Raw genomic sequence first — 18,543 nt, 5'->3', positions numbered from 1 at the left:
GAATCAAACCCCTGCACTAACTCTCATTGTCTCCATCTCATTAAAGAGCAAGTCTCCTCTCCTTCCATTTGCAGTTGACGCTGCATTCCCCCCCGCCCCGCCCCCCCTTTCCGTGTCGGTGTCCCTCCCCTGGCTCTCCCAACACACTGCCGGGTCTGGTCATCCAGCTTGCACCAGATGCCAGGTCCGCGCAGAATGGGCGGCTCCCGCTCCTCCCGGCCGCAGGGGGCGCTGTGGGGCGGAGGTGCCTGCGAGTTCCAGCGTGCACCGCGCCCGGGCCGGGCCTGCGGGGCTGCGCGAAGCGCGAGGCCGCCGGGGGCTTGGCTAGGCGGTAGCCCGGTCGGGCGCCTAGTGGGACCGCGAGGGCCCATGGCCGAGCCGGCTCCGGTAAGACGGGCTCCCCCCGCGCGGACGCCCAGACCCGGCCTCGGGGAGGGTCCTCGGGTTCCGGCTCGGTGGGTCGGCGTCTTGGGATCCTCGCGAGGCGGACGCGGAGCGGATAGGTGGGCGGGGTCTGAGGATCGCGCTAGACGCCCGGCGTGGGGACTGGACCCTGGACGGAGCCGGTGACCTCCGCTCCTCCGTGTCCAAACCCTGAACAAAGCCGAGCGTGAAACTGGAGAGTCTGGGCCGTGGGCGCCCGTGAGTCATGGGGCCAGACGAGGGAAGGCATCAAAATTCGTGTGGGGCCAGCGCTGGGTGTTTAAAAGTTCAATCAGTTTTACATTATAGTTACCGAATTTAGAATAAATGTTTTTTTTTTAAAGTTTAGATTCTGAATGGTTGAAATGATAGCTGGCAGGGTCAGAATTAAACCCTAATGTGTTGAAGCGTGTGTTGAGTGTAAGAAGGAAGGAGCACACGTTGGAAAGAATAGAGGTCGAATATAAAGACCTAAGTAGTATGTACATTATTTAGTGTTTTATTGAAATCGAGGTTTTGTCTTTCTGTATTGTATAAGCTTACGTATTGAGCGTTTTTACACTGAGTTCCACAAGCAAGTTTCAGATGGAGGAGTAATTTCGGCTTTCAAGTCTTACTGCTTAAGAAATACATTTAATAAAGCTATAGCTGATTATTAAATGAATTCATGAGATCATTACTTTTAAGGTATTGTTAAAGACTTTAGCAAAGCAAAACATAACAACAAAACTGAAAAATATAATAATCTCAGCAAAAACTGTGATTCCTAAATATGCAAAAGATATGCAACACATTTATAGTGAAAAGTATAAGTGCAGACATATTTTGGGTTTGGTTTAGAACTACTGCAATAAAGCAAATATCACAATAAAGGAAGTCTTTTTCTTTTTTTGGTTTCCAAGGGCGTATGAAAGTTATGTTTACACTATAGTCTGTTGAGTGTGCAGCAGCATTATGTCTTAAAAAGCAACCTACAGCCCTTAATTAAAAATACTCAATGGCTAAAAATCCTAACCATCATCTGAGCCTCTCGGAAGTTGTAATCTTACTGCTGTTGGGAGGGTCTTGCTCCATGTTGATGGATGCTGACTGATCAGGGTGGTAGTTACTGAAGGTTGGCATGACTGGCAGTTCTTAAGATAGCAGTGCAGTTTGCAGGATGGATTGACTCTTCCTTTCAGGAATGAGTTCTCTGTGGCATGTAATACTGTTTAATAGCATTTTACCCGAGGTAGCACTTTCAAAATTCGAGTCAGTCCTCTTGAACCTTGCCACTGCTTTATCAGCTAAGTTTATGATATTCTAAATCCTTTTTTGTCATTTTAACAATCTAAATGGCATCTTCAGCAGGAGTAGATTCCAAATGGAGAAACTGCTGTCTTTGCTCATCCATAAGAAGCCTCTACTCATTTGTTAAACTTTTATCACAAGTTTGCAGCAGTTGAGTCATACCTTCAGCCTCCACTCTGAATTCTAGTTCTCTTTCTGTGTCCACCACATCTGCAGTTACTGCGTCCGCTGAAATCTTGAACCTCTCAAAGTCATCCATGATGGTTGGAATCAACTTCTTCCAAACTCCTGTTAACGTCAATATTTTGACTTCTTTTCGTGAATCATGAGTGTTCTTCCTGGCACCTTGAAGGATAAATTTTTTCCAGATTTTCTATTGACTTTGCCCAGACCCATCAGAGGAAGTATTTTAGCTTGATGAAATGTATTTCTTAAATAATAAGACTTGAAAGTCGAAATTACTCCTTGATCTGAAGTTTGCCTGTGAAAGTGGGTGTAAGAAGGGGTGGAGCTTTAGAGTTACTGTGTGGTAGTGAAGGAGCATTATCTGAACTCAAAGGGAAGGTTGTCACACCACTTGGGAATAGGTAGGGCTCACCACAGGGTAATCTAAATCTAAGGCAGCTAGAAGGTGTTAAGGGGATGCATGTGTGCACTTTGTATACTCCTACTGGGTTCAGTTCTCATAGTAGCAACCAGAACTCTCAAATCCCTAGGAATGAATCTGGCAAGACTTACATAAGATCTATATAAAGAAAACATTAAGTTTTACTAACACAAAATATCTAGGTAAATAAAAGATATGTTTCTGGCTGGGAAGATCTCAAAATTAATTCATATATTTAGTATATTCCCATCAGAATCCCAATAGTATTTGTATAACTTTGACAAAATATTTTCTCTGTTTATTTAGAAGAGAAAATAGACAAAAGTCAAGACAGTTTCCTTTAAATAAAAGGGGGGGAATTGGAGTGAGGCTCAAGAGGGAGGCTATATATATATATACACACATACACACACACATATATATATGACTGACTTGTGATGTTGTACACCAGAAATCACAATATTGTAAAGCAAGTATCCTCCAATTAAAAATAAAAGATCAGGATCTAGGTGGTGATAGATGGCCATATCCCTTTAAATGGCAAATCATTCAATAAAGATGTAAGAATTAAACAGTGCTGTATTGGAGCAAGAATAGACAGAATCACCAGTGAAACAAAAATATAACCAAGTATAAATGGAAAACTAGTTTATGAAAAATTGATCCCAAATCTGTGGTAAACAAATAGACTAGTCAGTATGTTTTGTGACAGCTGAATATCTCTTTGGAAAAAGAATTCTATCCCTTCTTGTTATGATACATATAAAAATAAGTCCCAGATGGAAAAAGATTTCATTCTAATAAAGTCATAAAAAACATTACGAAGATTTCAGAATATCTTCTATAATTTTAGAATAGGGACAGTCTTCTAAGTCATCTATTAACACTAATGTACGAAAGTTAATTCAGATGATAAAAGCCCACTAAAATGTTGAGCCAAGGATGAGCTCAGACATGCACAAAGATATGTGGGGAACCCCCCCAAAATATGAAATAAGGTTGCAAAGTCTCACAAATGAATGCAAATTAAAACAATGAAATACAATTTTTTACCTGTCACATAGGCCAATACATAAACAAGCAAAGTTTAAAAATGTCCTCTGCTGGCAAAGGTGTAAAGAAATGTCTCTTCTTGGACTTGCCTGGTGGCTCAGTGGTAAAGAATCCACTTGCCAATGCAGGAGACACAGGTTCAATCCCTGGTCCAGGAAGAGCCCACATTCCATGGAGCAACTAAGCCAGTGCGCTACAACGATTGAGCCTTGGCTGTAGATCTCAGGAACCACAACTACTGAAGCCTGAGCACCCTGGAGCCTGTGCGCCTCGAGAGGAGCCACCACAAGGAGAGAGCCAAGCACCACAACTGGAGAGCAGCTCCCGTTCACCGCAACTCGAGAAGAAGCCCGTGCAGCGACCAAGACGCAGCACAGCCAAAAACAATAACTACATTTCTTTCTTAAGTGGGCCCCACAAGGCATTCCAAAGGGGCTCTTTACAAAAATGTCTCTTTATATTAGCAAGGGTTAAGTGCTGGATTCTTTTTGGAAGTGCTGGATTCTAGTGATATCTCGTCAATAGAAGGCATTTCTATCCTTTGATTTAGTAGTTCTCATTTTTAGCCTTTTCCCGCAGAAGTAAAACCACTCATATATAAAGAAGCATATCAGAGCATTGTTGGTAATTTATAAAGGAAATGGAAAATAGATGTCATCAGTGGGGTATGTGTATCCATGAATAATGCAATTATTTATTGTTAATGCTATAATAATAATATACATAATATAATAATATAGTAATACAATTTATTAGAAAAACCTGATTTTGCCTATATAAATTGACCTAGGAAAATGACATTGAAAGAAGTTACACAGTGATTTGTTCCCATTTTTGTTTAAAGGAAAAATGAAGGAATTCCATTCTACACATAAGCATTTGTAGCTGGACCAAGCATAGAGAAACAAGGGGAAGGGGTGGTTGTGGTCACCAAACAGAACCACATGATGGGAGTAGGGGGAGGAGCTCTTCCCAAGGGAGAAGCTGCCTAACAGACAAAAACACTGTTCACTACGAAACTCTTAAATTGATGACAAGGAAGTAGGGTTTTGAAGCAATTACGACTATAAGCCTGGTGTGCTGCAGTCCATGGGGTCACAAAGACTCTGACATGACTGAGCGACTGAACTGATGACTGTATATGTATTATGTCTATAATTTCAGTTACCTCTGACTTTTGAGGATGTGGCCGTTTATTTCTCAGAGCAAGAATGGCAGAATCTAGAGGCATGGCAGAAGGAGCTTTACAAGCAAGTAATGAGAGCCAATTATGAGATTTTCCTTTCTCTAGGTAAGAAGTCTTTAACTGTGGCTAAGGTATGGAATTAGCTCCTGTTAGGGGTCTGTCACTCGATAACTCCTGTTTCTCAGTTCGCCAGGTTTCTCAGAAATTAACTCAGAAAGGCACTTTTACCCAGAGACTTTCGTTAATATCTGTAAGTATTCCTAACCCTTACTTAAGGGTGTATGTTGCTACATGAGAATACTTATGACAGCGTGTAATATAAAGTGGTCAGAGATGACTAAACATATGTCAGGACTTTTAATCACTGTATACTCAAAGGTTGCCATAATTTTCCACATGGACACATGCCTTACCCATATCCATAAACTACCCTGTGTATCTTTAACCTATGATGTTCCTGTGTGTGTGTGTGTGTGCTGTGGTCAGTTGTGTCCGACTTCGACCCCATGGACTGTAGCTGGACTGCTCTGTTCATGGGATTTTCCAGGCAAGAATCCTGGAGTGGGCTGCCAGTTCCTCCTCCAGGATAATGTTCCTACCTGTCAGCTTTTACAGTGATGTCCATATGCCTCAGGAAAGCTAATGTTATCTTTCTCTACAATGTGATTTCAGAAGGCTATACACACTAAGGTGTTTAACTGCAGTTGTTTCTGTGTGGTTATTCTAATGATGTTCCTTTTAGTCTTTTTGCTTAGTCTTTATAATTTTATTATTAAATATGATTTTTTTAAAAAATCAGAATGAATGATAAAAGCCTCTTGCTTCACTCTCATCCCACTCCTGCCCCCCACTCAGTTCATTCCTCAAAGGGAATCACTTTTAATCATTTCTGTATTAGTTCTTACTTTGGTTTCCTCTAGTCTTATCATGCTTACACCTGTATTTCTTAGTTTATCTAGTTTAGACAGCATTAACTCCTTATTGTGTATCTTTCTTCTGTCTCCTTCCCAAATTTTGATAGTTTTTTAGTGCCTCTATTTGCTATCTTTATAATTTAAATGATAGATTTCTAGATCATGTTTCATCAACTTTATATCTCTTGATCCCTTCAGTCTATAAGATAATTAGTTCTCTTATATTCCCTCTGCTTCTCCTGCCAATATCTGCCAACCAGACCACTTCTTTTATATTGCAGCATTTCTAATACTTATATTCTGTCTCATTACCATAATCAAGCTTTCTAGTTTCTATGGAGTGTTTCTAAAACATTAATCCAAGTTATTACATTGTTTTCATTGTTACTGAGGAACCAGTTAATTGAATTTATAGAGAAAGAAAAATAATCGGGCCATGAATACTGTGCCACCCAAAAAGAAATGTTCCAAGCATCAAGATCAAATGATGTGAAGTGGTGTATCATTGTGTGTTTGGTTTGCATTTCCTAAATGGTTAATTATGTTGAGCATCTTTACGTTGTATATCTTCTTTGGAGAAATGTTTATTCAAATATTAATACTTGGCCCGTTTCTAAAGTTTTTTTTTTTTTACTGTTGGGATATGAGAGTTCTCTATTTCTTCTGAATACTGGACCCACAACACATAGGCGATTTGTAGATATTTCCTCTAGTTCTTGGGTTGTGTTTTTTGATGGTGCCCTTGAAGCACAGAAGTTTTAAGTTTTCATGAAGTCCACTTTATTTTTTTCTTTCATTGCTTGAGCTTTTGGTGTCATACCTAAGAAACCATTGCCAAATCCAAAGTCACAAAGATTCGCTCCTATGTTTTCTTCTAAGAATTTTATAGTTTAGGCTTTTGATCCTTTTTATTCCCCTTCTTTGATTAGTTTTGAGTTAAATTGTTTTACATGGTGTGAGGTAGGGATCCAACTTCTTCCGTGTATAAATATCCAGTTGTCCCAACACTGTTTTTTGGAAAGCCTGCTTTTCCCCCGTTGAATTATCTTGACAGCCTTTGGAAAACCAGTTGACCATAAAAATGGCAGTTTATTTCTGGATTCTCAATTCTGCTTCTTTGATCTCTATGTCTAGCCTTATGCCAGTACCACACTGTTTTAATTACCATTGCTTTACTATCAGTTTCTACCAAAAAAGAAAAAGCAGATGGGGTTTGGAGAATATTACCAACAATACCAAGTCTTAACAATACCAAGTCTTCCAATTCATTTCATTTATTTAGGACTTTTTAGAATTACTTTCAACATTTTATGATTTTTATTGTGTCTTATTTTCTTTTTTTCTTATTTTCTTTTATTAAATGTATTCATAGTATTCTATTCTTTTTGACATGGTTATACATGGACTTGTTCTTATTTTTTTTTAGGAAGATAGTTTTATTTTAAAAGATGCAGAGTTCAACCCAGATGAAGATTGAGAATAGGTATCTGGATTTGAAAAAAAGATAGTGATTCCTTTTATCATGAGAGGAGCCTTGGAATTAATTTGGGGTTAAAGTCAGATTTCAGAGGGCTAGTGAGGAATCTGGCACAGTGTGATCAGTTTCCATGTGTACATGATTCTTCTCTGACATTTTATCCCTAAAGCATTACCCAGCTTATTCTCTTTCTCTGATCTGGACCTTCTGCTAATCTCCCTTTAGCAATCCATGAAGCATACTTTTGGTTCTTTTAAATATATATATATATAAAAAATCAAAAGAAAGTTTTGAAAATAGAGTAAACTTTTCTTCCAGGGGACCAGGGTCATATAGTAGAGAATCTGGTAACTATTTTCATTTGTTCATTCATTGCAACCCCTTCTATTCTAGCAGAAGTCAACTGTTTTAGGTTGTGACTGTAATGTTACCGAAAGTACTCCTCAGAGAATGTTTTAGATGAAGCTACCTACATTGAAATTTCCTAGAATAGTCATTCTCGTTCTTATTTTTGTGTACCCTGTATTCCTAAGATACTGCCAATTGTCTCAGGTGTTGTTCCAGCTTCTCAAAGCACACTACTGGTGGGTTTTAATAAACCCATGACAGAATGCAGCACTGCTAGCTCTATAGGAACCAAAACAAAATTGAACATACAACTCACCTAAAGGTCCCAGTCAATTAGGAAGCAGTATTACAAAATGTGGGCAGTTTTGCTTCTCTTTGTGTAAACCTATACTCTATTTTTCAAACATCTCTTCTCATATATTTTACCAGGAGTAGATTTAGGAAATTTAAAAACAACTTACTGTGCTTCTAAATTTAGTGCTGAAGGAAACCAAACTGTGTTTGACTTTTCTGTATAGATAATGGACTTCCCAAACCAGAACTAATATCCTGGATTGAGCAGGGGGAAGAGCTCTATAAGAAATGGGGAGAATCACAGGAATCAAGAAGCATAATTTGCTCCTCTGCTGATTTGCATTTTGATCCAGTTATTGAGGGACAGCCATTTTCAGGTGAGTTTTAAAGTGATTACTTAAGGCTCTGTCCTTAAGACATCATATTCACATTTCTTAGTTCCAGTTCTTTGACGTTGCCTTCCGGTTTGACTGAACTGAGGCTTAACATCTGGTATATTCCAGAGAAAGGCAGTAAAGCACAGTAGCTAGGATTATGGGTTCTGGATCCTGAGTCTGGGTCTTGCCTTTTCCAGGTAACCTGGGCAAGTTATTCATCCTCTCCTGGTGGCTCAGATGGTAAACCTGCAATGCGAGAGACCAGGGTTTGACCCCTGGATTGGGAATATCCCCTGGAGAAGGGAATGGCTATCCATTCCAGTATTCTGGCCTGGAGAATTCAATGGACTGTATAGTCCATGGGGTCACAAAGAGTCGGACACGACTGAGCAACTTTCACTTGACCTATAAAGATTTAAGTACCTACATTATAGGATTAAATGAATTGATATATGTAGATTGTTAAAATGATACCGGGCAACACAATAAGAGCTCAGCAAATAAGCGCTATTCTTCAGGCAGTGGGAATCAGCAACTCCTTTGTTTCTTGTCATGGTAAGAGAGTCTAGATTTTTGGATTCTTAACAGTCAGTATTAGAGAAAGGAAAAAGTGAGTTACTCAGGTGTGTCCGACTTTTTACGACCCCATGGACTATATAGTCCATGGAATTCTTCAGGCCAGAATACTGGAGTGGGTAGCCTTTCCCTTCTGCAGGGGATCTTCCCAACCCAGGGATTGAACCCAGGTCTCCTGCATTGCAAGCAGATTCTTTACCAGCTGAGCCATGAGGGAAGCCCAAGAATACTGGAGTGGATAGCCTATCCCTTCACCAGTGGATCTTCCTGACCAGGGAATTGAACTGGGGTCTTCTGCATTGCAGGCAGATTCTTTAACAGAGTAAGGAAAGAGAAAGTCAAATGGGAACATCATTTCAAGAAATCTTGTCAATAATTTAATTTTTAGCTGCTTCTTTCAGGAGAATAAAGAGTTTTGCTCACAAATTATTTCACTTTTTACCATCTGTTATCAGCCCATCTAAGAAACCTTTTTACAAGGTTGATAGGAATAGAGGTGAGGAGGGAGGAACAGCTGGTCTTAGGACAGCTCATGGATTACACATAACTACAGTGGTGGTGTTTAGTCTCTAAGCTGTGTACGACTTTTTTGTGACCCTGAGGACTGTAGCCCACCAGGCTCCTCTGTCCATGAGATTTTCCAAGTAAGAACCCTGGAGTGGGTTGTTCTTTCTTTCTCGAGGGGATCTTCCCTACCCAGGGATCAAACTTACATTTCCTGTATTGGTAAGCGGGTTCTTTACCACTGAGCCACTTGGGAAGCCCAGCCATAGTGTTAGCCAGGGCTTAATGCTGCCAGGAACATTACTGTCATTATTTTTTGAACCAGGAATGTCTGCACATCCAAATGGGACAAGACTGGTGGTCCCCAGGTCATAATAATGGTGAACATGTAGAGTACATGCAGCATCCCAAGCCCACACTAAGCATTTTACACACATTAATTCATACAGTCCTCATAACAGTTACGTATTGCTGTTTCCATTTCTACAGGATAAGGAACTGAAGCCGGAGATTAGCTTGACAAAAGCAGCACAGTGAACAGACCGGATTTGAACCCAGTCTGATGCCAGAGCCTAGGCCCTACACTTGTGACCTAAGTGCCCTCTTTTCAATAGTATTCTAAGATAGGTCTGTTCAGTTTAGTCCTAAACTAAGACTCATGACTCTCCTGGTCATGAAATTGCCCCCCACTGAAAGGAGCTGCTGGTTTAGTTCAGTGGAAGTTAGGCTCCTGGGCCACCTCAGGTTTCCACCACTGACCACAAAAGCCTTAGCCATGACACAGGCTGGGATACTGACTGAATCTTGTTTTCAGTTTCAGGAAACCAACAAGCTGTGAGTTCAGAAGAAGCTCATTACCATTTCCAAGTAGATCCTCTTCAGAGCCACCGTTCCTCTGAACCCTTATCAGGAAAAAGTGAAGATGTTTCCTTCAGGCCTGACCAAGCCGTCGCCCTCGTGAACCCACAGAGACATAACACTCGGCCTTTACTCCCAGCGGTCCACAGCTCCAGGGAACCCGCCCAAAGAGACAGAATCGCAAGCCCCAGAGCCCTGGGTCTCCCAGGCTTCCAGCAGTCTTGTGCCTTCTGTGGGGAAAGCTTTTGGAATGAGAACCTCTTAGAGCGGCACCAGGGAAGCCACTCAAAGGCCTGGAAGCAACTCCGCAAACAACCCGAGGCAGAGCAGCCTCGGAGACAGACTCACTTCCGCGGCCTCGGATGTGGGCGGGGCTTCCGTCGGAAGCCGCCCTTGCTTAGCCCCGTGGTGGCCAGGGCTGAGGAGAGCCACCCGCTAGGCCTCGAAAGTGAAGAGACGTGCGGCTACCGCCTGACGCCACCACGGCCTTCCCCGTGCCCCAGTTGCGACGACAGTGCCTCCCGGGGACCCCCGGGCGTGGAGAGGCCAGTCTCCCCGAGAGAGGGCGCCGGGGCAGCCTCCGAGCAGACCGAGCTCCCTCCGAGCTCGAACCTGGCTGGTCAGGCGTGTGGCCTTTGGGTTGGAGACCCGGCGGCCCTCGAGCCTGGCCCCGGTGGGGAGAGGCCGTCCTCCTGTGGCGCGTGCCGCCGGCGTCCCTCCCGGCGGTGCGGGGTCTCCGACCACACCCACGTGCACTGCGCGGAGCGGCCCTGCCGGTGCGCTGAGTGCGGTCGGGCCTTCCGCCAGCGCGGGCGGCTGCGGCTCCACTGGCAGACGCCCTCGCACGAGCCACCCTGCCCAGGTCCGGAGTGCGGCCTGGGCTTTCGCCTGAGGAGCCCGCTGCGGGCCCACGGGCTGCGGCACAGCGCTGAGAGGCCGCTGGCGTGTGGCGAGTGCGGCCGCGGCTTCGCCCATCCGTGCAAGCTGCGTGAGCACCTGCGGGTGCACAGCGGCGAGCGGCCCTTCGGCTGTGCGGAATGCGGCAAGAGCTTCCGCCTCAAGGGCATCCTGAAGGCGCACGAGCGCACGCACAGCCACGAGCGGCCCTTCCAATGCGCCGAGTGCGGCCGGGGCTTCACGCGGCCGTCCAAGCTGGCTGAGCACTTCCGCGTGCACAGCGGCGAGCGGCCCTTCGGCTGCCCGGACTGCGGCCGCCGCTTCCGCCTCCAGGGGCAGCTGCGGAGCCACCGGCGCCTGCACACGGGCGAGAGGCCCTTCCTGTGCCCCGACTGCGGCAAGAGCTACCGCGTGAAGGCCGACTTGAAGGCGCACCAGCTGCTGCACGGCGGCCCGATGCCCTTCTCCTGCGAGTGCGGCAAGGGCTTCGCCAAGCAGTCCAAGCTCGTGGAGCACGTCCGGACGCACACGGGCGAGAAGCCCTTCCAGTGTCCCCAGTGCGACAAGCGCTTTCGCTTGAAGGCGCAGCTGCTCAGCCACCAGGGCCTGCACACCGGGGAGAGGCCTTTCCGCTGCCCCGAGTGCGACAAAAACTTCCGGGAAAGGGGCCACATGCTCCGGCACCAGCGCATCCATCGGCCCGACCGGCCGTTCGCCTGTGCAGACTGCGGCAAGGGCTTCATTTACAAGTCGAAACTGGCCGAACACGTCCGAGTGCACGCGAAATCCTGCCGTGTCCGCAGAGAGCCTGACGTTAAGAAAAGGCTCAGCCAGCTGTTTGCGATGATTGAGGCTGACTGGAGTTGAGGCCAAGGAGGGCACCCAAAGCAGTCAGCCGAGTCCGTGTTGCCTGGAAATCCACAGCCGAACCCCACATCTGGTAAGACAGAGCAAGAATGGAATGCAAGTTAGGAATAGGAGAAACCACAAAGATTCTCTCATTTAAAACATCACCAGCTATTAATATATTTTTTTTATCCATTGATAAAAAGAGGTATTTGTTCTTCCCACCATCTTATAGGGTCATTTTCCCACTTCATGCTAATTAGCTAACTCAGAAATCCCTACTTGAATTTAGACAGCAGGAAAGCCCTCCAGTACTGTTCTCAAAAGCATGGGATGGCTGTTAAATGTCAGCTCTTCTCTTCATAGTATGAACATAAGCAGGGGGTTCAATCCAGTGAATTTTGTTGCAGGTGTGAAATGATACTGGATTTGGTTTTGATTCATTTATTTGAAGCTAATAGCAATAAAATGAGTTCTCCGAATCGGGGTGTGTCTCTGTGAATGCTGAGTGTCATAGCAGGTTCCACAGTGATTATGCATAGTTACCCATAAGGAAAAGATGATAATCGTAAGAAAAATTTGGTTAAGCTGGGTTGAAGAAAAAACTGAAGGTGCTAAGTCGTATGGGACTGGAGTTTTGGTGGTGGTGTTTTTTTTTTTCCCCAGTTGGAGTGTAGTTGATTTACAATGTGTTAGTTTCGGGTGTACAGCAAAGCGATTCAGTTATACATACATATATATATGTGTGTGTCTATTTTTTTGAGATTCTTTTCCCTTATTAGTTACTACAGAATATTGCTATAGTTCCCTGTGTTATACATTAGGTTCTTTTTGCTGTATATATTAATCTCAAACTCCTAATTTATCCCCCCCCCCCCCCCCCCCCCGGACTAGAATTTATTTAAGAGAGAGAGACAGGAGGTAGATTGGGAGTTCAGAACACAGGTGCTATTTGCAAGTGAGAGTGAATGAGATTTCCAGGAGTGACTTTGTAGGCAAATGACTAAAGCCTTGAGTTAAGACAAAGTAATAAAGCTAAGCAGGAAGCATGACAGGCAACAACAGTTCTGTGTAGAGAATTTTCAAACAAAGGTTCAAAGTAACAACGCAAATAGAAATACAGGAGAACACCCCATTTGTCACAGTCGGTGCAGGTTGCATGAGAACAGAATGTGTATACCTCGGGGAGAGAGTTGTACTCCATCCAAAGAATTCCTGACTTTAGAGGGTTCATGTTTCATGTAAAAGAATGGCTGACCTGCAGTTCTGCAGGATGACAGGAAATAAGCCATCAGTAGACTGTAATGGACATTATTATAAAGCAATAATTGGGAGGTTGGGAATCTTTTGGTGGTTCAGTGGTTAGGATTCCATATGCCCTCGTTGCCATGGCCCAAAATCAATCCCTGGTGGGGGAGCTAGGATCCCACAAGCTTTGAGGCACTGCCAAGAAAAAGATGGGGAAAAAAAGCAATGGTTCATAGATGATTTTTCTCTGGAACACTGCATCCAAAGATATTCTGGAAAAAAAGAATAACATGGCCGATTACTTTAAGTTAAATAGTTTCCTCCTACATACACATAATCTATGATTCTCAAGAGGAAGACATTATGTATTATAATATTCTGAATTTGTTTGATCTTGGAATTCCTTTCTCCCCCATCTCCCCCCTACCCCAACAGTATGATCTGTGGACATAGAGTTCTGCAGGACTCAACTTTGGAAAATGTTACTGAAGGATAGCCCCGGCTCCAGCCAAGTAGCCCTTAGTCCATTAATAATGAGAGTATCCGAGGATGAAGGCCTTCAGTTTTAAGTGACAAAATAGAACTTCAAGTCAGAATAAATCTTTAATTGATTTTAGCGCACTCTCCTATGTGACAGACACTAACAAATTTGTGTTAGATATTACATAATACTATTAGATAATATTAAGAAGTGATATGATTTAGTCAGGTTTATGGGATTCTCAGATGGATCAGTGGTAAGGAATCTGCCTGCCAACGCAAGAGACGCCGGTTCGATACCTGAGTCAGGAAGATCCTCTGGAGGAGTAAATGGCAACCCACTCCAGTCTTCTTGCCTGGAAAATCCCATGGACAGAGGAGCCTGGCAGGCTACAACCCATGAGGTTGGATAAGAGTCAGACTTAGTCTCAACTGAGCACACACATAATCACTAGAGATACATGGTTATGTCAGCGGTGACCATGGGGCAGCCAGCCTCACAAGCATGAGGAAAGAAGGGTCAGGGGCCCTGATATAGATGACGGAGCAGGAGGAAGAGGAGGATGTGATAAGGTAGAAGCTTTGAGGGAGACTGAAGGCCAGGGCCTCCGGTTTGGTGTTCTCACATACTGCCTGTTAGAACTGGTTTGACCTGGGACTTCCCTGGTGGTCCAGTGGCTAAGACTCCACAATCCCAATGCAGGGGGCTTCAGTTTGACCCCTGGTCAGGGAACTAGATCCCACTTGCTGCAACTAAGAGGTCGAATGCCACAGCTAAAGATCCTGAATGCCACAGTGAAGATCAAAGATCCTGTGTGCCACAACTAAGACCTGGCACAACTAAGTAGATGTTAAATATGTACAGAATTGGAGGATCTCAGAGACAGTAAAAGGTCCAGAGTGTTTGAATCTTATTAGAAACTGGAAGTTTTGTGGAGGAAGTTGAGGAAAAGGGCACCACCCAGCTAAACCCAAGTACTCCAGGTTGCCCACATCACAAATGAAAAAGATACCAGAGTGGTGTCTAAAGAATTGAGGGATTTCTGGGAAAGAAGGTATTATTTTTAAGCACAAGTTTCTAAAACTTCTTTTCCTTTCCTACCCAAAATTTCTAAAAAAATCAATGCTATCACAATCTGGTGGAATCTGTGACTTCCAAAAAAAAGAAAAGTTCTGTCTTCTACAAAGGAATGGGCTTCTTGGGTAGCTCAGCTGGTAAAGAATCTGCCTGCAATGCAGGAAACCCTGGTTCAATCCCTGGGTGGGGAAGTTCCCTTCGAGAAGGGATAGGCTGCCTACTCCAGTATTCTTGAGCTTCCCTGGTGACTCAGACAAATGAAAATGATACCAGAGTGCAAGAATCCACCTGCAATGCAGGAGACCTGGGTTGGCAAGATCACCTGGAGGAGGGCATGACAACCCACTCCAGTATTCTTGCCTGGAGACTCCCCACGGACAGAGGAGCCTGGCGGGCTACAGTCCATGGGGTCCCAAAGAGCTGGACACGACCGAGCGACTAAGCACACAAGCACACACAGCACACAGAAGAAGAATAAATATGACTGGCCCAACAATGATCATATTAAAGTGACAGAATGGTTTAAACAGTTTTTTTCCGTTAAAATCAAGATCACTGCTGAGCTATTAACATTATGGAATGCATCTTATGATTGTATACCTGAAACATCTGAGAGAATCAGCTAGATAACCAGTTGGTGGTGGTGGTGTTTAGTCACTCAGTCATGTCTGACTCTTTGAGACCCCATGGACTGTAGCCCACCAGGCTCCTCTGTCCATGGGATTTTCCAGGCAAGAATACGGGAGATGATTACTGTTTCCTACTCCAGGGGACTGATCCTGCATTTCCTGTATTGACAGGCAAACTCTTTATCACTGAGCCACCTGGGAAGCCCTGAAGAGGGTGATGAGATAGTTATTTTTAAGACAGGGCAAGAACGTTTTTAAACCAAACTGTCTCTCTGCCGTGGGGACTTCCTAGCCATCCATTGGTTAGAACTCTGAGCTTCCACTGCTCAGGGTGACCTGGTCAGGGAACTAGGATCCCACATGCCATGCTGAGTAGCCAGAAGAAAAAAGTCTCCCCCTGCCGTTACTCCACCCGCCTAGAGCGCATTGTGCACCTGCATTACATACTAACTAGATCCCCTTGGAGGACACGGAGTGCCTAACTCGCCAAAAATCCCCACCCAAATCCCCACCCAGTTTCCGCCTGGCACCGGCAGTGTAACGCCTCAGGAGTTAATATTCTTTTCTCTGTCCTCTAAGGGGTCACAATAACCCACTAGTTGCCTTGTTGGACTATATATAAATTGTCATTACAGTACTTTAATGTATAACCCTTTGTCTCAAAAACCTGTATAACTGTGTTTTGACTTCTGACAGGTGAAAGTCTTCAGAGCTGTCTGAAGGACTGTCTCCATTGTAATAATCCACATAAAAATGTCTGTGTCTTTTATGAGGTCAACTACTGATTAGTTTTTTTAATGGACAAGGAGTAGTTTGGAGTACCAAAAAATTGAGGCAGAAAAGGGACAACCTTACACATGATACACCTCCCTGATTTATATGCTTATCAATTTTAGGTCCAGCCTTGTGTAATTATCAAAGGAGAAAGAGGCCAGATTGTAAATTTTAGCACTCCCAGTCAAGACATGCTGACAGTCATGGACACCTACTGGATGAACATCAGGATTAAAAAAGCTAAGATCATGACCTCTGTTCACATCACTTCATGGCAAACAGAGTCCCTTGGACTACAAGGAGATCAAATCAGTTAATCCTAAAGGAAATCAACCCTGGATATTCACTGGAAGGACTGATGTTAAAGCTGAAACTCCAGTTCTTTGGCCACCTGATTCAAAGAGCCACTCAATGGAAAAGACTCAGATACTGGGAAAGACTGAAGGCCAAAGGAGAAGGGGCGGCAGAGGATGGGGTGGTTAGATAGCATCACCGACTCAATGGACGTGAATTTGAGCAAACTCCGGAAGATAGTGAAGGACAGGGAAGCTTGGCGTGCTGCAGTCTTTGGGGTCACAAAGAGCTGGACAGCATTTAGCGACTGAACAGCTAGCTAGCTGAAGGCACCTCGCTCCCAGGATGCCTCTGGAGATTCTTGGCTCCTCCTGCCTGCAGTCGGCGCTGTGGGATCCCAGTCCCTAAACCGGACCAGAAAGGCAACGTTCCCAGGATGGCCTGCGTGTCGTCAGGGCAACGGGCGCGGAGGGGTGCAGGCCCCGCCTCCCCTCCCCTCCCACCCACTAGCGGCAGCTAGAGCCTGGTTCCCAGCGGCAGTAGCAGCGACCGGGCCTTGGAAAAAGGGACCTTGCATCCGGCAGAGGTCTGGAATCCCGCCCGGCACCACGCCGGTGGTTGGCTCAGCGGCCAAGTTCCGGATCTCGGGCTACCCAGGCTGCAGGTGTCATCAGTTGGGAGCAGCGACCACTCAGCCTGGCAGAGGGAGCAGTGCACGGTCACAGGAGGGAAAAAAAAGCCTGCTCCGGCGGGAGCCGGCCAGGAGGAGGCAACGGTCCTGGATGCTCGAACTGACTGAAATCTTCAGCCTCAGCCGAGTTCGTGTGTTGCCCAGAGGGGGCCGTGCAGGGAAATCTGTGTTCTCAGCCGTGGACACTTAAGTTCCTTGAAGCAGAGAAGTGATTTTTTTAAAAAAAATCTTTGTTACCCATGTGGTATGTGACCCCAGTTGGGAAAACTTGTTGAATCAATGAATGGAAGAGGCCTATGCATAGCCACTGACTTTACGGTCAGTTCAGGGCTTTCTGAATGTTTCTGTTTCTCTGAAGCTCAGTTTGTGTGCTGGGAGTACTGTTGGTAAAGATACAGCATGGGAGAAAGAGCTAAAGGAATTACGGCTGAGAAAGGGAAAGAGATCCCATAGGGGGCATATAGTATAATACTATTAATAAATTGCAATTGTAGGGAGTGTAGTTCTTTAGAAAACGATAATGACGGTTGCAACTCTTATTTTAGTTTCAAATCTTTCAAAGATCCCTAGGGGTGACAGTAACTCAGGTTCCAGATACTTAAAGTTGAAACTAATATTTCTCAAGGAACAGGACAATTTCTTACTGTGTTTTACACTAACACAAAAAAATGGAATTTAGAATAGAATCTTTAGAGATCATCATCCAATTCCTTCATTGTAGAGGTGAGGAAAGGGAGTTATAGAGAGGTTGAAGTGACTTGCCCCAGGTCACATAGCTCACGATTGAGAATACAGCCTGTTTCTTGAGTTCCAGTTCTGTGCTCTCCTCCCTTCCCTTCCATGCAAATTTAATGTTTATTGTGACTTTTTTCCTTTAGTAAATATTAATACTGACAGTATTTTTTCTCTTGGGCTGGGGCTGCTTAATTAAGCTTCTGTTTCACATATTTCAAGTTGTCAGGAAGCTAGAGGGCTTTTTCCTTAGTCCCCTTTGTCATCTTTTGGAGAAAGTGGTGTTTTGATTCTGTCTGCAAATGGCCTTGAAAAGATCATGGATGATTTATCATTTCTTTCTGACATTCCTAATACACTCTTGGGGCAAATAGTTTTCAGTTTAAGTTTGATTTTAGTGGAGTCAAACTAGCAATTGTAGAAGTCTCTGTAAATGTAACTTTCTTAAAAACATAAACGTGTTTCAGATTTCTCACAGGAAATGTTGAAGACAGTTCTGTGTGTCCTTTATCGCACGGTTTTTTAACACATTTACACAACTATGCCATACAACAGGTAATTACATGACTGTGTCTTAGGCGACGTACTCAAATGTTCTTTTTATTGAATCAGACTCTTTGTTTCAAGTTGTGTTTCTCCAGTTAGAAATGAGTGTCTCTGGCAGTTCCAGTGACTGACTTCTTTATGAATCCCCTGCCCCCTCAATGTTCCTGTAAAACAAGGGCCTATATGTTGAATGTTCCACCTCCGTCAGGTTATAAATCTGCTTTGTTTGCAACAAACATTAAATTTTGGCAAGATGACCAGAAAAACCATCACAAGCTCTTTCTGGTCATCCAAGCCTTGCCCATTTTGCATGTTGGAAAGTCTGGCTTCTCAAGATCTATGTCATAACTTCTTGCCTGATACAAACAAAAGTAGAAGGCTTTTAAACATTACTGAGACAGAGAGGAGATCCAACCAGTCC

General features: G+C 44.2%; 1 protein-coding gene across 5 annotated transcripts; it reads left to right on the top strand.

The window, feature by feature from the left end:
- The first annotated feature begins 260 nt into the window (after positions 1–260).
- ZNF786 (zinc finger protein 786) lies at positions 261–18,312 on the top strand. Of its 5 annotated transcripts, none has more exons than XR_009696773.1 (5): positions 261–387; positions 4,538–4,664; positions 7,817–7,969; positions 9,864–11,744; positions 15,982–18,312. XR_009696773.1 is itself a non-coding variant. In XM_061166011.1 (5 exons), exons 2-5 carry the CDS (start codon positions 1,971–1,973, stop codon positions 11,669–11,671), a joined length of 2,094 nt encoding a protein of 697 aa, XP_061021994.1. In that variant the 5' UTR covers positions 291–387; positions 1,930–1,970; the 3' UTR covers positions 11,672–12,132. The 5 variants fall into 5 exon arrangements, 4 of the variants coding, with proteins under 4 accessions (XP_061021993.1, XP_061021994.1, XP_061021996.1 ...); XM_061166011.1 differs by lacking the exon at positions 15,982–18,312 and adding an exon at positions 1,930–1,976 and having other exon boundaries at positions 291–387; positions 9,864–12,132; XM_061166013.1 differs by lacking the exon at positions 15,982–18,312 and adding an exon at positions 3,502–4,038 and having other exon boundaries at positions 320–387; positions 9,864–12,132.
- The last annotated feature ends 231 nt before the right edge of the window (positions 18,313–18,543 follow it).

Source organism: Dama dama, chromosome 18 (genome assembly GCF_033118175.1).
Source record: "Dama dama isolate Ldn47 chromosome 18, ASM3311817v1, whole genome shotgun sequence".
Classification (NCBI taxonomy): Eukaryota; Metazoa; Chordata; class Mammalia; order Artiodactyla; family Cervidae; genus Dama; species Dama dama.
This window is presented reverse-complemented; position numbering and strand designations above follow the sequence as displayed.